The sequence below is a fragment of the Babesia bovis genome (assembly GCF_000165395.2).
Source record: "Babesia bovis T2Bo chromosome 4 map unlocalized Chr4_2, whole genome shotgun sequence".
Taxonomy (NCBI): Eukaryota; Apicomplexa; class Aconoidasida; order Piroplasmida; family Babesiidae; genus Babesia; species Babesia bovis.
Window position 1 is genome coordinate 147,730 of NW_026261572.1, and position 24,389 is coordinate 172,118.

General features: G+C 42.9%; 9 protein-coding genes across 9 annotated transcripts; 3 read left to right on the forward strand and 6 right to left on the reverse strand.

The window, feature by feature from the left end:
• The first annotated feature begins 423 nt into the window (after nucleotides 1-423).
• BBOV_IV000640 (putative integral membrane protein) lies at nucleotides 424-1,560 on the forward strand. The gene is made up of 4 exons (XM_001609180.2): nucleotides 424-546; nucleotides 699-766; nucleotides 1,013-1,166; nucleotides 1,202-1,560. The coding sequence occupies exons 1-4, from the start codon at nucleotides 453-455 to the stop codon at nucleotides 1,549-1,551; spliced, it is 666 nt and encodes a 221-aa protein (XP_001609230.2). The 5' UTR covers nucleotides 424-452; the 3' UTR covers nucleotides 1,552-1,560.
• A 22-nt stretch (nucleotides 1,561-1,582) lies between these two features.
• On the reverse strand, nucleotides 1,583-2,776 carry BBOV_IV000650 (RNA recognition motif domain containing protein). Its single transcript, XM_001609181.2, has 3 exons — nucleotides 2,456-2,776; nucleotides 1,770-2,240; nucleotides 1,583-1,709 (listed from the first exon to the last, which is right to left on the reverse strand). Exons 1-3 carry the CDS (start codon nucleotides 2,739-2,741, stop codon nucleotides 1,588-1,590), a joined length of 879 nt encoding a protein of 292 aa, XP_001609231.1. The 5' UTR covers nucleotides 2,742-2,776; the 3' UTR covers nucleotides 1,583-1,587.
• A 217-nt stretch (nucleotides 2,777-2,993) lies between these two features.
• Nucleotides 2,994-5,669, forward strand: BBOV_IV000660 (uncharacterized protein). Its single transcript, XM_001609182.2, has 2 exons — nucleotides 2,994-4,116; nucleotides 4,152-5,669. Exons 1-2 carry the CDS (start codon nucleotides 3,079-3,081, stop codon nucleotides 5,550-5,552), a joined length of 2,439 nt encoding a protein of 812 aa, XP_001609232.2. The 5' UTR covers nucleotides 2,994-3,078; the 3' UTR covers nucleotides 5,553-5,669.
• Nucleotides 5,670-7,487: 1,818 nt separating this feature from the next.
• Nucleotides 7,488-8,482, reverse strand: BBOV_IV000670 (uncharacterized protein). Its single transcript, XM_001609183.2, has one exon. The coding sequence runs from the start codon at nucleotides 8,434-8,436 to the stop codon at nucleotides 7,540-7,542; it is 897 nt and encodes a 298-aa protein (XP_001609233.1). The 5' UTR covers nucleotides 8,437-8,482; the 3' UTR covers nucleotides 7,488-7,539.
• Nucleotides 8,483-8,779: 297 nt separating this feature from the next.
• On the reverse strand, nucleotides 8,780-11,458 carry BBOV_IV000680 (uncharacterized protein). The gene has a single exon (XM_001609184.2). It carries the CDS (start codon nucleotides 11,352-11,354, stop codon nucleotides 8,826-8,828), a length of 2,529 nt encoding a protein of 842 aa, XP_001609234.1. The 5' UTR covers nucleotides 11,355-11,458; the 3' UTR covers nucleotides 8,780-8,825.
• Nucleotides 11,459-11,708: 250 nt separating this feature from the next.
• Nucleotides 11,709-13,430, forward strand: BBOV_IV000690 (Polynucleotide kinase 3 phosphatase family protein). The gene is made up of 5 exons (XM_001609185.2): nucleotides 11,709-11,911; nucleotides 11,947-12,164; nucleotides 12,312-12,382; nucleotides 12,418-13,223; nucleotides 13,261-13,430. Exons 1-5 carry the CDS (start codon nucleotides 11,870-11,872, stop codon nucleotides 13,426-13,428), a joined length of 1,305 nt encoding a protein of 434 aa, XP_001609235.1. The 5' UTR covers nucleotides 11,709-11,869; the 3' UTR covers nucleotides 13,429-13,430.
• Nucleotides 13,431-13,464: 34 nt separating this feature from the next.
• Nucleotides 13,465-21,330, reverse strand: BBOV_IV000700 (uncharacterized protein). The gene has a single exon (XM_001609186.2). It carries the CDS (start codon nucleotides 21,248-21,250, stop codon nucleotides 13,475-13,477), a length of 7,776 nt encoding a protein of 2,591 aa, XP_001609236.1. The 5' UTR covers nucleotides 21,251-21,330; the 3' UTR covers nucleotides 13,465-13,474.
• A 339-nt stretch (nucleotides 21,331-21,669) lies between these two features.
• Nucleotides 21,670-22,886, reverse strand: BBOV_IV000710 (putative cytochrome c oxidase subunit 2a). The gene has a single exon (XM_001609187.1). It carries the CDS (start codon nucleotides 22,715-22,717, stop codon nucleotides 21,905-21,907), a length of 813 nt encoding a protein of 270 aa, XP_001609237.1. The 5' UTR covers nucleotides 22,718-22,886; the 3' UTR covers nucleotides 21,670-21,904.
• Nucleotides 22,887-23,188: 302 nt separating this feature from the next.
• BBOV_IV000720 (putative integral membrane protein) lies at nucleotides 23,189-24,259 on the reverse strand. The gene is made up of 3 exons (XM_001609188.1): nucleotides 23,993-24,259; nucleotides 23,896-23,953; nucleotides 23,189-23,857 (listed from the first exon to the last, which is right to left on the reverse strand). The coding sequence occupies exons 1-3, from the start codon at nucleotides 24,119-24,121 to the stop codon at nucleotides 23,307-23,309; spliced, it is 738 nt and encodes a 245-aa protein (XP_001609238.1). The 5' UTR covers nucleotides 24,122-24,259; the 3' UTR covers nucleotides 23,189-23,306.
• Nucleotides 24,260-24,389: the final 130 nt, after the last annotated feature.

Consider the following 24,389-nt stretch of genomic DNA (forward strand, 5'->3'; position numbering starts at 1 on the left):
CCTTGTTTTTAACGTTTGACTGTTTTATAGCACGTTGTTATGATCACCTCCTCCATTGTGCTCCAATATTTAATACTCGCAATAAACATTACACATCGGAATATGATTTATATCATATAGTTTTTGGCTGATATTATATTTTACATTATAAGTGATATTTTAAATTCGGAATTCTGTTGGTAGGTATTCAATGCAACATTAGGTTTGCCAACAAGGTCCAAATCGTCTAGAGGTTAGGACACCACGTTGTGGCCGTGGCAACCCAGGTTCGATTCCTGGTTTGGACAGTTTTTTTCGTTACATTGCACTATGTACATTCCGATTTTATTTGTGTTTACACATTTTTTATCTGTGTATAAATAGTTTAACACATTTTTGCTGTATATCTCATACCGGGCTTAACATTATGCCCCTTAACATCACAGGACAATGTTACTTTGAAAAATAACAAAATGAGCGACCTTTTTGATGAGTACCATCGTCACGTTAATAAATTGTTAGATAACATTTTTGAGCAACTGAATGCTTGTGAAAAGGATTCGCATGGTAAGTGCTAGATATTGTCTACTTATTTCTAGGTGAACTTTAAAAGTTTCAGGCATTTCCTCTCTGTCTGATTTATAGTCTGATATTTTGATTAATATCTAAAGTAACATTATTTGTCCGTATTAGTGTGCCAGCCATTTATTGTAATGCAGGTTCTCTACCTTCACGTAGGCAAAATCTAGAACAGCTGAAGAATACTATCAAATCCGCCGAAGAAACGGTAAGGATTAGTTTGCATAGATGTGAATTTAGTGTTTTTATCTGGTGTGTATATACATAATACGTGAATCGAACTTTTTAGGATATTAGGGTGTGTCCCTAATACCATGCTTTAATTCACGGTTAAGCCACTGAACAGCGCTTAAATATTTGTAAACCTTGTCATTTGCGTATGTATCTCATCAGTGATTGCACTGCTCCATTGTGTTTTGGAGAGCTCTAGTATGTTATTCATCTCTTCCCTTAGGCCAGACAGCTAGATCTAGAAGCTCACGCATCTAACAATGACATCGCAGCATCCCGCATTAATGAGGTCGCAACCATCAAAACAAAGCTGAAAAATGCATCAAATCGCACAAATACACTGGATAATGAACTGCAACACGCAGAGCTTATTGGCGGTTTGTAGAACTTTTTAACAAACATGGACGTGCAGGTGGGATGGTGGATCCAGGAAATGACGGACATTATAGCCAACTGAGTGAAAATGACAAACTCATACAAAAGGGATATTCATATATACAGACATCATGTGCAATTGCACAGGAAACTGAAATGATCGGATTAGGAGCAGAAGCGGAGTTATACGAACAGCGCAATGTACTCTACAGAGTACAAAATGATGTAACAAATGTTAGATTCTCTATTAAAGAAGCGGATGAATATCTAACACAACTCCTTAGACAAGGAAAACTCAACGCATTTGTGCTGAGAGCAGTATTTATAGCCCTTGCAATTGCGGGGTTAATTATCATAGTATCAAGATTACTACGAAAGTGTCTGTAGACACGGAAACGATATATCCGAGGGAAAACGCAACGGCTAAGCGCCTTCGCCTTTCTTGAACTCGACCTTTAAAAACTTCGAGTTCGTCGCGTATCCCTTCATAAGACGTACTGCAGCAGCCGCACTTTGTGGATTGTCGTAGCTTACGAAGCCAAAACCTGTTTGTTAATATATGATACATAAACATGACATAGGTGTCACATGTATAATTAACTTACCTGCATTAGCACCATTTGCGTCCTTCTGCACTTTGGCAGAAACAAGGTTACCAAATGGTGTGAAGTGCATTGCAAGATCTGTGTCAGTCCAGCATCCTGGAATGTGGAATATAAATAAATTAGTGCCTGTAGGAGAACCTGAACGTGTACGTTCATTAATTGCGTTCTCTACTGCAAGCATGGGTGGGATTGGACGCTCCCACTGAGTAGTTCCAGTTATGTCATTGTAGTAATAAGGAATGCCGTTTTCATCCTTGTAAACATGCCATAATGTAGACTCGTCAGCCTCCTGTAGAAAGTCGTAATCATCAGCAAGCGTGCTGAGAAAACTGTTACGATATGCAGGGTGCAATATGCCATCAGATCCACCCAAAGCCAAATCAGATGGTGCTGAATCAATTGTAGGTGACTCCGATGGATCCTTGGAGTCATGTGGATTTGCCAAACGAGCTTCCAAAGGGAGTTCATCATCTGAAAAATGATATGTTCGTCAAATAAATAACAGCATGGAGCTTAATAGGGAAAATAATGAATGTCGTAAAAATGAATAGACTAAGGAGAATACATATAACCAATGTCAATATTTATAAAGCATATAAGCCACGTGATCAGTGATACCTATCAAAGATATATTGTCTACAAAAAAGGTTGTAGACATAGATAATAACAAATAAAGACTAACTAACCTCCAAAAATACGTCTACCATGTAGAATGCTGATGCCTTCCATAGCCTCCTCCTTAGTATGGAACGTAAGAAATGACCAGCTACGGACGGGATAACGCTTTAAAACCACCTCCTTTACCGGTGGTACGTTAAACTCCCGCAATGTTGAAAGAAACAACTTTGTATTAATTGTTGATGGAATATTTCCAACCCATATACGCAAACGCTTTTCATTCAATGGGTCAGAATAAGTGTTACCAGCATCCAGACTTGGAGAACGCAGCCGGTACTGTGATACATCCTCCATGATGATTCCCTCTCCAAGTAGATGCAAACACTCATACAATGCATCACCTAGAGGTACCGGCAGTTTTTTGTGGATATAGTCAAGAGATGTGCGCGCCGCCTCACCGCATAACATACGATAAGGTATAAGCGTGGGCGCCGATCTATTAAATATTGAGGCACGGAATTCCTTCACGGTTAAATTTAATATGTGGTATATCAACCATTACTTTGAAAGCAAACTAAAGTCAGTAGGAATCACACCTATCTATTTTTAGGTGTGCTAGCCGAATGATTACATCCTGACACACAGACAACGTAGAATAGCAATAGCAATAGGGCAACATAATATAGTATAAATGGCCGCCGTGACACATAGAGGCCATGGAGATCGCAATGAAGCCTCAATGGATATCTATAACACCGATGCGTACCTTGATTCGACCTACGATCGCCATAAAAATGAAAAGTTGGCAATTTTGTATGATGATAGGTTTCATGAAGAAATAGGAAGGAACTGTAACCAATGTAAACCATGGGTAGAGCATATAGCCTTACTGAAATCATTGAGGGATCCCAAAGCATACAGAAGAGTATACTGCATTAGGGATATTTGCAAATTGGAAAGCGTGAAATCTACAGAGACAGACTCTAATGAAGCTGCTATAACGATAAATTACGACTTCAAGGAAGATGTAATAACGCAACGAATTCTCCGCACGTATGAACGTGCAGTAAAGCATGTCCCGCTCAGCTACAAAGTGTGGTATGGCTATATAAGGGATACTATAGAAGCTATACAAAATCCATTTTATGTACATCCAGCACCTTATTTACGGGTCAATCGACTGTTTGAGAGATGTATAATCCATGTATATGCTGCGCCTGCTATATATATACTATATGGCCAATTCCTTCGAACGCAAAACATGATCTCACGAACGAGACGAACATACGATCGTGCCCTACTTAATTTGCCAATTACACAACATATGATGATATGGCAGCAGTATATAGAGTTTGTAAAAGAGGTAGACCTACTCCCTATGGGCAAAGCTGTACTGAAACGCTACATACAGCTGCAACCTAACACGAGGGAATCATTGTACAAGATGCTAAAGCAACATGAACATTATGATGAAGCTTGCATTGTTTTGTGTGAACTTTTGAATGATGGCAAATTTGTATCCGAAAGCGGGAAAACACAATACGACCTTTGGGTAGAACTGTGTGAGCTGATCCGAGATTATTCGCAATATATACGAAGTGTACCTATCGAAGCCATTATAAAAGAAGGTATAGCGAAATATAGTGACCAAGTAGCCCAATTGTGGATTATATTGGCCGATATATATATCCTCAGAGGACAAATGCTCAATGCAAGAGACGTTTATGAGGTGTGTTTACATAAATACCATATAACATGTTACAGGAAGCACTCAAATCTGTCACTACAGTGCAGGATTTCTCTACCATCTTTGATGTTTACGCTAAATTTCTTGAAAAGTATGCGAAGCAACGCAAGAAACTCCGAGGTGCTGATCTGGATGTAGTCATGACTGTAGATAGATTAGAAAATCTTATCAACACTCGAGCTATGCTAATGGCAAAAGTAAAGTTAAAGCAAAATGCACACAACGTGTATAATTGGCTGCACTATGTGAAACTTGTAGAAAATGACATCAACAAGACACAAGAAATATTCGAGCAGGCAGTTGCCACAGTGGATCCCAGGAAATCAGTGGGTAGGGTCACTGAATTATGGACGTCGTACGCTTCGTATTTCGAAAATCATGTAGATGTTGATGCAGCTGATCGTATCTTTGAAAAGGCAGTTGAAGGAAATTACAAGTTCGTTGATGATCTCGCCTCAGTATGGTGTGCCTGGGTAGAGATGCATATAAGACATAACAACCTTAAGCGTGCATTAGAGCTATCTAGGCAAGCTGTAGACGTGAGAAATAAAAAAGAACCAAATTATGTCGAACAAAGGTTGTATAGATCAGTGAAACTCTGGAGTCTTTGTCTTGACCTGGAGCAAAACCTAGGTACAATAGCTACAGCAAGGGCTACTTTCGATCTGATGGCAGAACTTAAAGTGGTAACACCACAGATCGCGCTAAACTTTGCAATGTATCTCGAGGAACACAAATACTTCGAAGCAGCATTCAGTGCATTTGAAAAGTGTGTTGCACTCTTCAAATGGCCACAACTTTACTACCTCTACCTTCCATATCTAACTAAATTTGTTAAAAGGTACCGTGGAACTAAATTGGAACGCACACGAGAAATATTCGATCAATGTCTACACTCAGGTCGGGAGTCGAGTACAGGTGATGTACCTGCTCAATACGTAAAATATCTGTACTTCCTTTATGCACATATGGAAGAAGAATTCGGTTTAGTAAGGCGCTGTCTGGGCATACTCAAGGACGCAGCTAAATGCGCCGCTAAAGAAGACCAGATGACTATGATTAAACTTTATATCGCAAAGACTGCAGAATTTTACGGAATAGTACAAACACGTAACATTTATCAAGAATGCCTGGAATTTGTAGACGATGAAATCGCACGAGAACTATGTGAGATGTACATTCAGATGGAACGTGGACTTGGAGAAATAGATAGAGCACGTGCTATCTTTACCTACTGTGCCCAGCTCTGCGACCCTATGAAATATGAAAAGTTCTGGAAAGATTGGCGTGAATTTGAAGTGCTGCATGGCAACGAAGAGTGTTTCAGGGAGATGCTGCGCATCAAGCGAAGTGTACAAGCCAGATTTTCTAAAGTTCACTTCAACGCTGAGGAAATTGATGTAAACACAGAAACTTAGCACTAGTGCCAAAAGGATCAATGTCAGCAACAATCATGTCCCATAGGAACACTATGTAATGATATAATCAGAAATAATGTAGAGACACTGCCAACCATTTAATCATTTCTATACATTTTACGTTAACTTGTGGTGGGAATTTGACGTGATTAAATTTATATGAGAACCAGCTTAACGTGTGCTGTTTTTGCAGACATAGTGCCAGGATTCCTGATGGTAGATTTGCTTTCTTGGGATACAAGTTCACTGTCTGGGGCTGCAGTAGAATCTTTTTTGCCACAATGTATCAGTTGTGTTTTCAGCTATCCGTGGTCTTTTGAAAGATCGGTCGTAACTGTTTTTGTTCTCCTAGTGCTTGAAATCGTTGTCGAACCCATCGAACAACTTCGCATGATCGCCACAAATAGCTATTATGTATGTACAATAGCATCAACAACAAACGACCCAAACCTGAAAATGCGATAACAGCAGCCGTCCCATGTATATCGACAGCAGCTTCATCACGAAGAAATATAACCGTATAAATTAAAAAGCATACTGATACCAGTACCCGTAGTATGATGAAGATGATCTCACCGATTGTTAATTATCCAGACTTTTGTCTAGTAAAGTGGTCTTATCCATAATGTTATCGGCGCCGATCTCCACTTTATCCATAAGGGCACATTCCTGAGCTTCTGCAGTTGTTGACCACAATATTACACTCGAAAACCACATCTTAGAACAGCTTCCATGAACTGTTTAAACGTCTATTCTTTTTCTCATAGCCGATTTTCCGACGAATGTCATCAGAGATTCCATCCAACCTATAACTGATCCAAAATGTCTCCGATTGTTGATTCATACGGGTTTTCATACCCTGATAAATATTCCATATCATCCAAATGACGCTTGTAGGCGTCTGCCCATACCATTTTAGCACATAAGTTGACGGTTGACAGCAGATGGAATGGCGCATCCGTTAACGATTTATCTGGTGCTGCTTTTTCAATCTGGGTGTATAGAATAGTCTATTTATACAGCTATCAATGGTACTACTCTGATATCGGAAACTCTAGAGCTATAAAGTTATTTGCGAAACGCGTATTATCTATCGTTTATGGTTATATTAGTGGGAATAAATGCTAACATTTGTATCACAACCTTATTATATTTAAACGCTATTAATCATATTAACGTTAAAAGCACAATGTTATTTAGTGATATCTTAATGTTCCCTATAATTAAATTAGACAGGCCAATATAGAATTGAAGAAACATGGTCCTGATTCTATAGTATTGTTAACAAAGGTTATCCATCAAAACGTGAGGTGGTATACAATAGTACTAAAAAATCAACGGTCCGTCGATAAAGTAAACAATGTTAGCCCCTTGTCTACATCTATGTATCAAGTAGTACACTATTTTAAATTCTGAATAACTTAATCTCCGCTTTGTCAACCATATCGGGTTCTAATAAGATGTATCACTGGTGATTCATTTTCCATTTAACGGTATGAATGGTCAACTCCCGAAATTATTGAAATTGTATGAATAGATAATACAGGATATGGATACAGAAAGTGGTAAATATCACCTTTTTTGCCCAAGTGGCCCCTAATAGGAATTTCCTATATTCCTGAAATTAAATGTCGGGTCATTATGATATGGCAATAGCAAAGCATAAGCACTTGAAAGAAATATGTATATTAACATATAACAACGCAGACATGCAACTATAAGTAGTTACAAATTAGCATTTGGGAAATTGAAATAAAGCATTAATGAATATCTCATGGTGATAATCAACTACGTGATACGTGTATCTCTGTATATCAAATTGCAATATCAAGGATGGAAGCCACTACGTCTATAAGGTAATTAAAACTACGTAGCAAAAGTTCAATTGCTTGTTTAAAATAGATTAAAGCCACAATATTGTGCGTTGTGACCTTTTTCATTTATCATCACAGCATGTATATGCTGTATTATGGCCTTTCCCATTTAATCATACCTCAAGGACTTTAGGCGTTTTTAGTGCTTCAATGACATAATTCTTTATGTTTTTATACTTCTTTTGCCAAATTGACCTGGGATTCTGGAATATAATCGTTGGTGCATGTGGCATCCTTCCGAATTTCCTTCGCATCAAATCATGTGCCAATGATTCCGCCAATTGTTGAATTAGTGTTTTGGGCAGTGGGCCTGATTCTAAATTGCCAAGATCTTGAGCAACGTCTTCTGGCAATTCAATAGGTCTTCCACTCTTCAGACATGCTACAATATCCTTGCAATCACTGTCACTTATTGAATATTCTACAGCATCCTTCGTATCACTGTCACATGTTGAGCTTTCTACAATATCCCTGATATCACTCTCACTGGTTGGGCCTTCTACAGTACCCTTGATATCGTTGCCTTTTTTGAAGCATGCTACAATATTCTTGCAATCAAGTTCCCATTTTTTCTTTGGCTCATAGTTTACAATTCTTTCGACAATTGCTTTCATACGAGTTTCCACAGCTTCCATGTTTATGCTTCTATCCTCACGTGAAAGGAATTTAGAACTAGGTATTGTGCTCAATAGATGTACATGTATCTTGCCTTCATATGGAGGTTCTACAATTACTTCGTGTTTGTATTCATAAAGACTAGCATCTGGTTGGTTGCCGTCAACAGTAGCATCGGGTTGGTTGCCGTCAACAGTAGCGTCGGGTTGGTTGCCGTCAACAGTAGCATCAGGTGAATTACCTTCATTAGTAGCATCTGGTTGATTCTCTTCAACGGTAGCATCTACTGCCATGGGATCTGTTTCGCCTTCATTGGCAACGGCATAGCTTGTCATACAAGCTGTAACGGCAAAAGCAGCCACCACAAATTTGGTTACCTTTCCAAAAGCATTCATCTTGTAATGTATCTATGATTCTATACTTTTTGTTATAGATTCAATATAAACGGCGTCAAGTATATATTAGTAAAAGGAACTATGCGATGTAATCACTAGAGCCTAGAGTAACAAATCTCTAGGTTGGTGACTATGGTGTTGAGAACTACGTTCAGCAGTTGGATAGTTTCCAGTGATGGCACGTAGTTGTCCTATCGAAAACTATGTATGGCAGATTTGTTTTGTATCGTTATATGGTAAATGAGGTGGCTTCCTAAAGTTATTTATAACCAGGTAGCACCGTCCCCAGATAACAGGATGCATGTGATGAACGGCTATATACGTGGTAATGATGTAATACGAATAACTTTTAATGATATTAGTGTTGCTAGGAAACAGAGTATCAAACGTCAATGTGAAGAAAGGAAAGCAAACGTATCTTCCAATCTTTGCCCGAAAACAGATTCCAGCATCTTAAACTTACCCAAGTACTCACCCAGTTTCTTACCTAAACTTGATGAATTAGCAATTCCATTCTTATATTTGAGCATTGACGTGTGGAATCTAGACAACATTGCATGAATGTTTGGTTCACCCATGAACTTGTGCAATGGTAACTGCATTACTTCTTCACGCAGAGCTGGTGGAATATCCACATCATTTACTATACGAGTAACAAGATGCAATGCTATCACATCCAACGGTAGCCATAAACAAGCATGCGATTGAAAATCTGTCGTTTTAATCATATCGAACAATTCATCCCCTAGATATAGCAGCCTCCTGAATGCCAGGAGATAGTCAGATTCAGTTTTGTGAAGCGACTCATTTGATATTTCAGCTAATTCCATCTCTAGGTCGGTCATAACTCCTAGTAGTGACATTTTGTCATCCTCCTCCAGGGGCCATACTGTGATCGAATAGATTACAAAGGCTGAAATTGCATAAGTTGACAACCGTTTAAATATCTTCATGCGCCCTTCAGTTGGTAAATGGTTAAAATAGTTTTCTCGTAGGAACTTGCATATTTTGACCATATGCTGTGCAGCTGTCAGGACCTGATGTACAAACCATCCAAATTCTTGACATCCACCCGAACTGATATATGACACTGTATGCCATAATGTTTCTCCAACATCGTCAGCCCAGTGGTCTATTAATTCTACAGTTTTACATTCTTGGAGGGTATGAAACAATTGCGATTCTTGGTCAGATGACCTTGTCATACAAGGTTCAAGGATGTTTACTAACGACGTCAAATACTGATATAAGCGAATGTTAACATTCTGCATATCATTAGGCTTCCTCAGAGCAATTTTACTCCCTCCATCACTAAGCATTAGCCTATGTCCTGAGTTAGTAGAGGCTACCTTGGCACCATTCAGTATATTGTGTACGGCAGAATTAGCAATTTGGAGCACATGTTGGTGCAATGTATCGCAGCAGCGTGATTTATCCAAAAACTCATAGATCATTTGTGCCAGATTGTCGTTGGTAGGCAAAGTGCGCACCAGAGAGGATGCAACATGTAACTCACGTTCAGGTGACAATTCCTTCATATTGTTGACATCATTCTGTTTTAGTAGCCTGTAGCAACCAAGAAAAGCTGTCTTAGACTCAGGTAATATACACTCGGCCGCTTTGGTCATAAATTCCTTTGCGTACTTTTCGCAAATGGCCCTGAAGTAATGCCCATGAAGATTAAAATGAATTTTTACATGCTTCAAATCGGCATGGGTACATTCACCCATGGTTATTAGCTGTGGAGCCAGCATTACAACATCAGAAAGATCAGATGACGATGACTGCGATTCTAGGTGATTGAGTACAGTTTGTATTATACCCAAGGAGCGTTTCGCATATAGTTCACATGCTGCATACAGTTCAAAAGGGTTGTGTACAAAATGTGTTGTTTGCGATAGTGTAGGACAATCGGTTAAAAGATGCTGCTCATTCTTTTCCAAGTGTTCACTGACACGGAAATTTACAGATCTACAAAACGTGTAGAGTGCTATAAGACATTTTTTGTACTTTGCCATGAACTCTGCGAATTGTGAGATGAAAAACTGCTGCCACATGTTATCACATGAGTCAGCGTTCATAAGTTGATGCATATCTATACATCTCCCCGTAGATGCAACCATTTCGTCAACCAAACGCAATGAACATTCTGGAGCAACTCCCAATTCTCTGAATATGAGATGGCATACTGTGATAACGTTTAAAAGTCCCTGATCGCTACCAGATGCTTCAGCGCGTTTTACCAGATTGCCTATACCACCATCATATGTCAGGTTCACTATATCGCTTTTGAGTTGATTAGAGTGTTTATATATAAAATCTCGCATATCGTTGTGTTGCATGCCATCTATTTCAATAAGCACCTCTGATAGTTTATGTGCCGTGTTTAGGAGTGAAACAAAGTCTGACAGTGAAGTGCCCAAATTCTGGATCTCCAATTTTAAGGCAGATATACTGTTTAGCACTTCAATGCAATCAATTACGTACGACTGTACTGCACTTATGCGTTCAAGCTTTTTTATGTCATCATCCAACTCCTTGTACAGTATGATGGAACTTCCATAACGAGTATCGATACTTTGCCTCAACTCGGCAACAGATTCCGTCACCTCATCCAAATTATCCATTAGTTCGTTGACTTCTCCAACGCTCTGAATTATATCACTAGTATTATTTAGCACAGCTTTATGACGTAAGGCCTTAACAATCAGCCCTGCATGGTTGAGGTTCTCGAGTGTATCTGTAACTTGTTCAGCAGGTTTACCAGCAATTTGCGATAGAAAAGAAGCTGATGCCGTCTTTATGTCCGGCATTTCCTTTAACACATCTACGCCTAGATCGTTATTATAACAATGTAGAAGGTGCCTGCAGGCATCTATTGCATCAGGATCTTTTAGAATGTCTTCCATCTGTGCCATCTTGTTAAATAAAGATTAACAAACGCAACAGATACAATACATTAGCAACCTTCCAACATCATTATTGTTTATTTAGAGAATAAAATGCCCTGGACAACATATATTTTGGGTGTAAACATAATACGTTGTCTGCATAAAAACAATCAGGTACATTAGTAAATTATATTAATCTATGTAATAAAATGACATCTTTTTATATATGATATGTATTCAGTACGTTAAACTATGGACGGCCATTTGAGATTCTTGTGTGTTGTGCCAGTGCAAAAGGCATATAGTATGAACAGTCGAGATAAATATTCCTACACATCTATATATTATAGGTTTATAATGCAGTTGTGAATGATTATAAACGTAATAAAAGCTAGATTATGTGGTTCCAACGCGGCTATGGATAATACGGTTCACAATAATAGGCGAATATAGAGGCTTTTATACGCCATATTATGACACGTACAACACAGCAACAATCTGTTTGCATATATAGTATCTTCTAACCGTATATTATATTTACAATGGCCCAGGAATACACCCAATTCCCTCCTCAATGGAGGCAGGTATGTCTTCCTATATATATTACATATACATATAGCATGGTACTATTTTATACCAACGCTATGGTGATCCGAAGCCTTCGGATCGTCTAGCAATGTTTGACATGGACAACACGCTGATGCTTACGCCGAGTACTATTATCGGAGAGCTTGTTAAGGGTAACAAACCTTGGATTAACAAGCCAGCTGTTGCCAACGACCTTATTTTGTACAACCCTAACGTAAGGGAAATGCTACTAGAGGAGATCTCAAATGGGTAGGTTAGCTAGTGGTCGATTATTGATCGATGTGGTACTAAAATGTATGTCCTTTTCATTTGCATACTTCTATGGTATATAGTTCATGGAATATATTACAGAACACAATTATATTCTTTAACATTATATCATTATATGGTTTTCAGGAGATCTATCGTTGTATGTTCCAATCAAAGTCAACTGTTTGACCGTCCTGAAGTCTCAAGGTTAATATTCGGTATGCATATTATACAATGATTTGACTTTCACTAGATCGCATTCAAATACTTTTGGAGAAGCTTGACGTTCCACTTTACATTATGCTTGCATTTAAAAGGGATCTTTGCCGTAAGCCAACGTGTGGTATGCTGGAGTTCTATGAGACCCATCTAAATGACTCCATCAAGGTTAACCGGGCGGATTCATTCTACGTGGGAGATGCTGCAGGAAGGCGATGGCCTAAGGAAGTTCTTGATGCTAATAGCGAACGTATATTGGCACTGTTAAAGGCTGAAGACTTCAGCGATAGATGTTATATGAATAAAATTGGATCTAAGTATAGAAGAGTTGATGCGAACGCCATTATCGCAAACACAGCTGCTTCTTCTATCAATTCTAAGTTCGAGGTTGATTTTTCAGATTGCGATTACAAATTCGCTTTAAACAACGGACTACAATTTTATACACCAGAGGGATATTTTGCAAAGTTGCCTAGAATAGAGCTTACGTTAGACTTTGATCCGAAACTGATTGGTAAGAGTCCTATCGATATAGATATACGGGATGGTCTGGTTATCCTTGTAGGCCCGCCATCTTGTGGCAAGACATTTCTCTGTGAAAAGCATCTACAAGATTTCATTCGTATAAGCGATAGTGCTTATAAAAGCGCAGAAGCCTGTTTGGATGAGGCATCAAAGTGTCTACAACGGAAGGATAAAGTCGTTATAGACAGTTGCAATGCACTTGAAAGTGATCGGGAACCTTATATTTCACTGGCTCGAAATCATGGTGTCAAATGCACCGTGATATATTTAGACGTCAGTAGCGATTTCGCAATTCATTTCCACAGATATCGCAAGGTAAGCATGTGGTTACTTAAGCATTAATTCCATGCAGATCATGAAGTTATCGCCTCAGCGCTTACCGTCACTAGACTCTATCTACAGGTATTACAAGCGTTTAGAACCACCTAAAGAGAGCGAAGGGTTTGATCGTATGATTCATATAACGGATGATACATTCCCGGTTGAGCACAACGAAGTATCAAAATTGCACTTGCCATAAACGTATATATTTTACATAATTAATAGAACGAATGTACAGTATGGTATCAATAGTTGTATGTAGCGGCTTCACGCCACTGAACTAAGAGCTCAACGACAGCGTCGCGCTCCTTGATGTTCTTGCACTTGATGGGCAATGCAAATCCATCTGGGAAGTCTTCAGTAGCCGATCCCATAATGCAGAAGCAAGTGTTGTTGGTGACCTTGCGAGGCTCCTTTGCGTTGGCAGCCTCCAGGATAGGGTGGCGTAGACCACGAGCAATGTTGCGGATACGACGAACTGCAATACGGTATGGGTAATCTTCCTCCTCCGGTCCCCATTCCAGGTAGTTCAAATCCTGGCTTGAGCGCCAGCGAATGCCAACACGCTTTGGGTTATCGCGAATGTAACCCTTTACACGACCACCGGTACGTAGCCCTTGCTTGACCGCCTCCGGGAGATCGTGGGTGCCATGAGGGTAAGGATCAACATTCCAACCACTAAGTTCAAAGTTGAAGTGGCCAGTAGACTCCAGAGTCTTGTTTTCAGATGAAGCCAATGCAGTCACCAAGGCATGGCAACGGTTGTAAAGAGCCTTGTCTTCAGGCTTCTTGTTGGGAAGGGACGAAGCGACATCACGATATTTCTTCATGATTTCCTTCGTCAAGATGTTGTTACGCACCTCAGCTGGCACGGTAAAAGTGTTCTCGAGGACAACAGTCATGAGCACTACCATCTCCACAGTACCTGGGAAATTAGTGAGGTAGATATGACCCAACGAGGAGAAGTTGTTCATGATGAGGACCTCACTACCCAAACCTTGCGACATAAAGTAACCAATGACACTGAACACAATCTTCTGTAGACGAATCATCTTCTGTGCCTGCTCGTTGCCACCGCACACAAAGGTGATGTTGAGTAGGTTTTCGATGTCCTCTTTCTCCATACCAATATTCTCCCAAGCAGGTGCGGCACCCTCCTCCTTAGTCTCGGTTAACGCAAGCATACCCAAGATCAAACGCAAGGATTCAATAACAATGGCAGGTGACTGTTGCGTCTTGCGTGATACTGAAATAGCCGTTGAAAGCCCGTCCTGGCTGCAGAAGAGATATACCATTTCGGGACTGTTTACCAGCTTCCTCAAGCAACGCAGTGTAGCTATCAATATATCAGTAAGCTCGGGGGTGTACTCCTCGAATGTCAAGTTAGCCAGGAGTAGGCTGAACACATCGAGCTCCAGTAGTTTCTGTACACCTGCTGGGGAAGTCGTCTGGCTTGCCAAAAGGTTGATACCCAGGGTCAAAGTCACGAGATCGTAACTTACACGGCGCATGGTTTGGATACAAAGTTCACAACCACCGTTCTGCAAAAACAGCTCACTGTTTTCATCGGAACGACAAAGCGAGCTTAGGATATCAAATAGCAACAATGCGACCTTGCTGTCCTGGCGTTCCTGGGACATGACATGAAGAACGGGCATCAACAGCACAGAGAATTTGCGCATGTTACCTTCCTTGTTCTCCATCACCAAGTTAGACAATGTCTGGAGACCGATCTTGAGTTGCACATCAGAGAATGAAGGGTCGAGGTTCGATAACCAAGCGCAGAAACTCTGTTCAATGCCAGCATCCAGGAACAGAGTCACGTTGGCAGCATAGAGAGCAAGGTTTGATATAGCCTTGAATAATGACTCAATGCAACGAATGGCGTAGGCCTGGTTGGAACCTGCGTACGCGCGTAAACAACGCACTAAAGCTTCAGGAGCGCCGAGTTTACCGTATACATCCTTGAATGCATCGTTTTTGTAAAGCATGTTACATAGCAAGATACTGGCACCGTTTGTAACTTCGTGTATCTCAGAGTAGTCACGTAGGATACGTACGTTAATCTCGGGACCTTTGAGTTGCATGAATCGGTCAGTAGCCTGCTTGTGCCCGATACAGGCGTTGGCGAGCGCCAAACACGTGTTGGTAATAATGGCATTGGGGGAATCGGGGTTGCCTACATGACGGTTCATCAATTGGACAATACCGTCTAGTAGACCAACTTCACATATCTGTGTCTTAATCTGCTTGATCACAGCCATGCTACCCACAAGGAACAGCGCATCAGGAATAAGGTTGTAATCCTCCGAAGTGGCCAAGATATTCTTGATACGAGAAACCATGTTACACTTCAACATAATGTCGACGTGAGCCTCGGCAACAATCTTACGTAGTGTACGGAATGTTTGACGCAGAAGACGCGACATGGTGTACTTCTGCTTGTCGTATGCATCCCAGATGTCAACCAACACGTTGATAACATCCGCGTTTAGGTATATGCGACGGTTAATTGCCGTGCGTTCTACCAGGAGCATAGCGTTAATAAGCACAACCTCCACTATGTTGTCGGAGTTCTCTGGCGTTGGTGGGATGACCATGCCCTTACCCTGGTGAACTCGCTTGACGTAGCCGCCGATTACCGGCATGAAGTCCTTGCGAGGCAGCATTTTGGCAACAACGTTCGGCCTCATAGCACCAGTACACAGCGAGCTGGCGAGCGAATTGGTGATATTCAAATGATTCTGCTTAGCCAACGACTCCATGAGGACATCCAAGACACCATTGTCCATAAGGTACTGTGCATTTTCTTCAAGTGAAAATAGCAGATCAACCGCCATACCACCGTATATAATATCTTTACCCTCATCACTTTCGTAGGCCAGCACCTTTTCGTTGTACTTGGCCATGGTTTGCAAGACGAAGTTAACGTCGTCGCATAGTTCCATTGCCTGGACGATCGACAGCGTCTTCTCTTCACTCTTACGTTCCTCGAGCATGAGGTATATGCTCTGGCAGTTACGTATCTTTGGCTGGTCGTTGGCAATACCCTTAAGAATCTGCAATATCTTGTCCCCGAGGGATTTATCACCGTTTTCCTTGGCTTTCATCTGGAGGTTATGCAGCATGTTCATCAGTGGTTCCATTCCACCTAGTACACGTCCTACGCCCTCTATGGCCACAGCATCCAACAGCATGTCGCAGAAGCCATGGCTGCATTCCGAATCATTAGTTATCAGATCAGCGCCGCTAACAAGCATCTTGGGCAGCGCCTCCCTAAGTAGCGGAACTGCACAAGCCGGGCACGACTTGACGCATTTCTGCAATGACTGGAATACCGATAAGAGCGCGCTCTTGTCTACCAAAGAACCGTCCTCCAACAACTCCGCCAGCATCTTCATGGCGCCAATCTTGTTGAGGTGTTGCATGAGGTCCTTGCCCTCGATATCGCATGAAGCCGCGGCCGCTAGTATACGTGCGTATGCTTTTAGCACATCAGGCGACTTGCGTGCAATGACACCTGCCTTGAGCATTTGGACCACGTTCTCTACTACCCTCTGGCACTCCGATTTCTCTAGGCTGCCAAGCATCTTGCAAACCATGTCCATGAAGGCCAACTTGCGCTCCTCCGAGACTGCACCTACGCAGATGCGCTCTGCCGCGGCAAGGGCTGCTTTAACCGATGCCGAGTTGTCGAACATACCGCTGGCTACAATGTCACCCATCAGCTGCATTGCTGGGATAACCAAGTTGTCAAGCTGCTTGTGGGTGATCATGATGTCAGTGAGCAGCGTCAATGGGTCTGTACCGCGTTGGTTACAAGCATCCACAAATAGGCGCAAGCCAGATTGTTCCGCGTTGTTCTCCGTGGCTGGTGATTTCGACAGGTTGCTTAAAAAGTCTAGAATGGCATTGGCTACATCTGGGTTGTTGCGGTAACGCTCCAAGAGCTCCATCGTGCGCGGCATCACAGTTTGGCACTCAGCCTGCATCATGTCCGTGACATAGACGTTAACCGCGCAACAGCTAAAAACGCGGTATGCGTGGCACAAGAACTTGACGTTGCTGGCACCGTAGTCAGAGTTCAAAATGGCAATGATCTGCTGGAGGTTGCTTGAGTTAGCAATGGCCCATGCACCGAATTGGTCCTCAAAGTCATTAAACACTGCGTCACCAAGCCTACGTGAGACAAGAGTAGCGTTTGCTATTAAGTTCTTGTTGTCAGCGGAGTAGGCCATGCAAGTGTTCAAGGCACCTAGGAACTCTTCAGTATCGGCAAGTGCCTCAGCACGGTTCTCCAATGGCGATAAGAGGAACATCGCAAGGCGAGTACATAGTGAATCGACCTCCTGTGCCATAGTATCCTGGCGCATCTGTACAGCTTCGATGACTTGGCGCATAAGTGCGCGAATCTGTGCCTCAGCACCCAGGTAACCAAAGAGCTCACCACCCACTGAAGTGATAGCCTCGTCATCGATGTGGATCATCATGACGTCGCTAACAACCTCCATAACACCGGAGCTCTTCAATGCCTGCTTCGTTTCTGGAGTGCACATGTTGAGTAGCAGTTTGAGCACTGGGAGAACAGTGGTTGCCACATTCTTGTTTTCGTTAAGTGCCTTTGTGATGTTGGTCAGGACAGCTGGGATATCATTACGCCCGGCCACTACACCCTTGCCGAAGTAGTTCAAGCATGTAGCTGATAGCGCGACCAGCTTGGAGTTTTCTGGGTACATCTCAATGTTGCGCAGCAATCCAGACACCAGGTTGGTCTTCTTCGCAAAGTGGTCGATCACCAACTTGTTATTGCACTTGAGCAATTCCGCGATAGCCTTGACAGAACCCAGGGAAACGTTCTCATCACCATCGAGTAACTGCACCAACATAGCAGTGAGCTTGTTGAACTCTGGGCTTTCAACCAGGGCCTTAGCACGAGCGTCCGTGGTACACATGGCAGCCAAGCACCTGCATATACTACGAATGACGTTAGGTGACGACTGGAATAAAGTAAATCCCCTGCAGACCTTCGACAGAACATCATTCTTGAGCGCGGCATCTACATTCGCCATGTCGTGTACAAAGAGCTGGGTCATTGCATCCAAGGATGCACATGCCTCATCCTCCAGGATGGGTGTCACAGGGCCCTGGACAGACTCCCATACCTTCAATGCCGTAGCATATGTGCCCAACTTGGTCATTGCAATGAGACCGCTACGGTTCTGGCCCATGTTGTAGATGGATTGAGCAATTTCAAGGTTGATAGAGTCGATGAGATCCTTGCCAGCGACATCATCAGGCTCGACAATCTGTACCTTGTCTGCCAAAGCCTTGCTCTTGGATGTCCAATCGCACACCTTAACCAATATTTCAGGCACATGTAGGCGTACCGCAATGCGGATGCACTCGTTGCTGACCAAAAGTTGGTTGATGGACGACAGGGCAGTGTGGACTGCCAGGATATCATTGACCTCCATACCCTTCTCCAAGTCAGCCAACAGCTGTATCAACTCCGCCTCGAACGCATCGGGTGGCATGATCATGCTCAGCAATTCACCGACCATGGTCTTTAGCTTGCGTGACTTCTTGTGAGTACGATTAAGGGCACGTAGGAGCTGGTATGTATTACATTGTTTCAGGCACTCGAGCGCTCTGTAATCCATTTTGGCGCACGCCAGCAGGAATCCTACACCGACAATTTGGCATGGCAGGTACATTGGAATCTTGCTGAGGTATCCTACGACCGCTACTATGGTGTTCGTCGAGAGCAGAGCGTCCATACCGTCGTTGCCTGTTACTTGCAGGAAGTGGCTCAGAGCATCGATGCACTGCGTTTCGGCATTCTTGATGTCCATGTGTTTCCTCATTACACGGTTAATGTGTTCAACGACTGCCTTGCACTGCTCACTGCTGTATCCACGATCTACTGAGCATAAATGTGCCAGTGCCCCGGTACAGTGCAACAAGAAGTTGTCCTCACCTCCTTCAAGATCAATGACGCGCCTGACTTGAGGCATACAAGCCAAGTCACAAATCATAGATATAGTGTTTTCACACTGTGCAGCGTCCTCTACAGTGGCCTGTGCACATTGCATTGCAGCTTTGGTGAGCTTGGAACGCCCTGTGAAGTTGGACCCTTCTACCCACGTACTAACAGTCTGCATAATTTCCTTTAACATGTCCGATTTGACGATGATTGGCCTTAGCCTTGCGATGCGTGCCAAACCGGTAACGGCAGCAATTTTACTGTAGGCACCATCTACGTCCTCCTTGGATACTTGGAGTGCACGGCTAAGGTCCTTCATTGTACGGCGGACATCATCTTCCGTTGCCAGAAGCTCTAGTACCTTCATAGCAGCACCGTTTACAGCATCATTCTTCTGATGCTCTAGCATAAGTTCCAGGATAGTGTCAATGATCAGGGTGTCACCAGTTTTCATGTACTGATCCGATCCCGGTGTACATGTGAAGGTAAGCAGGAGCTTAAGTACCTCTAGGCAGTACTTATCGTCCTTGTAGTGTGCTGACATGGAAGCTGCGATACCCTGGAGGCCTCCGTATTCATATACCACACTAAGATCGGTAACGTGGCTTGAGAACCGGTTGAACACGTGCATAATGTTCATGTGTATAGCCAGGCTCTCGAGGTGGTACTGGCTGCATGTGCACAGAATCTCAACTACCTTGTTGGCCACAAAGGCAGGCTGCAACTCACTTTGTTGAGACGCTGCGGATACGAATCCCAGCATTGATATTGCAACATTTTCCTGATCAGCCATCTGGTACAATATTGGGAGTGATGTTGCCACGGCATCTGTTTTTATGAATGCATCTGGCCCTGACTGAAGCAGTTGCGCCAGAGCATCGGCGATACTTGCTACACAAGCTCCATCACTGGTGCACAGCGGCAATGCTGCGACCAGGTTGTCAACACCACCCTTCTGGACCACTTCGTCGCAGTAGGACTTCGTGACGGCAACAGTACCTAGGATGCGCGCAGCACCAGCAATCACACTGAGCATGACTTCGGCATGCGTTTCCAACTGTGCAGTGGCATTTTTCACCAAGTCCACAATCAGACCCAATGCTCCATCCTTGGCCAACTGCTCACCCACTGACGAGATGTACGATAGCGAACGCAGGGTATCTACGGCAGCCTGGTGTTCAGGGGTCCCTGCTTGGCATTTTTGTATATCGTTTAGACTTTGTTTCAGTGCTGCAGTGCTAACGACGGACTTAACAATATCACTGCCATATCCCACCACTGCTTTGGATGTTTTGTACTTTTCAATGACGCGGATAACTGGGTCGAGGCATGTCTTGTCTAGTATACCGGCTTTAGCCAGGGATGCACCGGCCTTCATTGCGCTTTCTACGCTGGCCACCTTCGACTTTTCAGAAGGCAGGGCTAAACACAATTGAAGCATGACGTTGATGCCATTGTGCTGCTTCATTTTAGCAGGGCCTGAAGACGTGGCGCATATGGACGATAAGCATGCAAGTGCCTTAACTGCTACATCAGCTCCCATGGAAGGTGCTCCATTCACAGATTTGCAAATGGTGCCAGCAAGACCTGCACCTCCATCAGGTAGGCGCTGTATTTTCCCAAGGCACTCTAACACTGTGTAGCAGTATGCCAGCACTACGTCGTCCTGTGGGCATTGGTTTAAAATAAGCTCAACAGCAGTAATACCACCGTCCTTGGCAAACTTTTGTGATATTTCCTGGTTTTCAGCTTCTTCTACACACCCACAAGCCATAGCCTGTAGGATTTGACTGCATGAAAAGATGATATCTTCGTCATCACCAAAGTTAGACAACGCAGTCACCAAACTTGGCAGTACGTTCCTGTTGAGCGCATCAAGTGCATTTTCTACATACAACTGCAACTGCGGATTACAGAAGTCCGATAGCGACCTCATACCGAACATCAACATCTTCTTGAATTTTTGGTGCTCCTTTACCGAAGCCACGGCTTGCGCCACACCACCATCGGCGGCTCGACGGATACGTGTGACCGCCATATTCCTTTTGAATAATATCCACTAGGTTAGGAGTTTCCCCTGTTAAAATAACCCTCAGTGAACAACGCGGTCAGTAGGTAAAGAATGGTATATATTTATAATACTTACGAACTCATTAGCTATGTGTATGCTCCTATGTTACAGTAAATAGATTGTGGAGCTCACCGTAAAGTGCATCTGAGCTCAGAGAATCATTAGCGTCCTTCGCCAAGTGCTTCTAGACGCATGGTACAGAGTCCCACTTCGACTCTTCCGTTACACATTCAATATTCACAGCATGCGTACTATGCCTAGAGAACATGCGAGACACATATATGTACTAATGGTATTATTCTTCCTGGCATGAGAGTCGGCACACCACCGCTGATCTATGATGGGGTGTTTCACTGCCCAATTGCAGGCTCAGCGCCTGTCTTGTTACTAAGAATGATATATTTATAGTTGTAACATGTTGAACTGTGAGCATGGATCATGCCAGTCGGCGAATCACCGCATGTGTGTTGTTTTGTAATGTGCAACGTCGACAACCACGTACACATATTGAAGGATGTGTAAAACGGGTCATCTTGACCTTCTAGATTACGTTATAGTCTAGAATTCACATGTAATGTATAGGTGTGGATTCATCACCCATGTTGAACGCGTTAATGGCAATTACTCATCATCCGCCTCCTCAGCCTCTGTCTCCAGCACAGGTGGAGATTCCACTTCGTATACCCAGTACCATTGGTGCCCAATTACTTTCACTGTCATAGAAGTTGACACGGCTTCGTCCATCATGTAAATCATGGTGTAGCACGGTACAGCCAAACCCATAATGATGAGAGTAGGTATCCAGAAGAAGCAGAACTCCGCGGTTAAGATTAGGTTGTGGTTACCCCAAACTTTGACACGGCGCCTAGCGTAGAAAGGAATGTTCGTCTGCTCTACACCGAACAGTTCTTCCATAGGGCGCGTTTCCTTTCCAACTATCATAGTCTCCCCGTTCACGATGGTAAATTGCTGCTTAGGCACGTCGGTATAGGCATCGAACCAATGGAAACTATCAGCCGCGTAAGAGGGACGGTAGCGTCCATCAGATTGTAGGTGGCCACGTGGGTCACCATGTTGATGACGCACGAAGTTGTACATACCAGTTGGCTTGCCAAACTCAATAGATGGTAAATCTTCCGGTTGACCCACAGCTTTAGGTAGTCCTAATCCAGGGTACTTACCCTGCTTGAATACTTTGCCATCGTCTACAATGTATGGAGGCGCCGCGGCATCCACCTCAGGCGCAGTAGATTTGGCAGTTGAGCCGTCACCTCTGGTTGGTGGTTGCCCACATAGAGTACTAGTTAAACGCCTTGTTAGATGAATCTCAGCAGGGTATTTGTAGTCTATAGTGGCATTAGAACTCCTGTAGAAGTGGCGCAAAGCTGTGCCATTGCGTAGATGAAAAGCGCTCCTAAATATACAGTAAACCATGTTTATATTTTAGCTAGATCCTATATAACAAAATCTTGGCGCATAGCCATGCCTAGGGTGTCTTTGGCGAGGAGCTTGCCAACGGTGTTATGCAAACCCGTGTTCACAACGGTACAGATCTTTGTACCCTAATGTATACCCACGCACGAACTTTAGACCAATCGTTTTTGATAAAAATGTTCCATAAATTGGTGCTGATCACACCCGCCATCCAATATCAGCCCTAGGAGCCTCCAAGTAGCCTCACGCTGCTCAGGTTATCGTGACACACAATTTGCATTTTATTGTATCTATAAAGTAGGAGTTGTTCTATAGAAATATGTTGTTTCCAGGTGTTATTAATACAGGTTTTATTTCTGCTGTGTTATATACTTTAGAAGCCGTGTCTTTCTGATTTCATAAATGGAGCGTTCACGAAGACATATAGAATAACTATAGTATCATTATTTTAACTATTTTCTATTATACGTGTGTTCTAAAGGGGCACTGACTTCATTCTTTTGCCGTGGCACTGTTCGGTTATAAATATAAAATTAATGTCCACCGTCATGGAGCACTGATAATTCTACAGCTCACTTGTGTTACTGGATCATGTGATGATGAATATCAGCAACGTGAACACAATCAGTGCGAACGATGTTGCGATCATGAAAAGCGATTGTTTCAGCGTCAGCTTCGTGGTCTTGACGAGTTTAGATGCCTCGGCTGCCACTTGGGCTACGGTATCCAGTTGCTTCCCCTGCTGCTCTGTGTATTTTGACAGCGCTTCATTATCTTTTACTAAAATGTCGCGGTACCAGAGCGCTTTCGACTTCATGGTATCTGCTAATTTAACAAGGTCGCTACGAATCTGTTCCTGTGCTTCATCTGATCCTGTATCACGTTTCTTTCTTAATCTAGCTCCAGCTGTAGCACTGTCTCTGTCCTCAGCCCACTCATCAATCAACGCATCAAACTCATCATTAGTCATGTTAACCGGGCGCCCGTAGTCTATAACTGCCGGCTCGGGTCTTGATGTGTCGCTGGATAGCAGCAGTTCATCGCGGTAAAGCGATTCGTTCCTACGCACAGAACTCCTCGTATACAGATGTTCAACTGTATCCTTAGCCACGCGTATGCGTTTTATTATACCCGAGAGCTCTACCACAGTAACGATATCAACGGGGCCGGAAACTAACCTTCTGCATTAACCGCAGTACCGCATCTCTTAATCATAGACTCTAGCATTTGAATGGACTACGAAGCAATGTATATCAATACACACTGAAAACTCACCTGTCGAATATTCATCAACTCCAGAGTGTCCGATAGGTTACCATGCTTCCCTAGTAGGCGCTCCTCCACAAAAGGGAGCAGCTGAAGAACATCAACCAAGATAACCTTGGAATTATCCATTGGTACCATGTACAGTAACGAATACCGTATGAGTGCCAAAGTGTATTTGATAACGGGTATAGGCCATTGAATGGCTTAGAGATGCTAGACGGAGGGGCATACACACCTTAACTTTGTAAAAGGAATCATATTGATAACACACTTTAGTTCTGAATTCACATGCCGCTTATTGCTATGGTAACTGTAGATCAATCATAACCGAAGGTGTGTAATATGCCGTACCTTCCAACGGCAGGTCATAACGTCATATACCACTATAGACAAGCTAATGGCATAA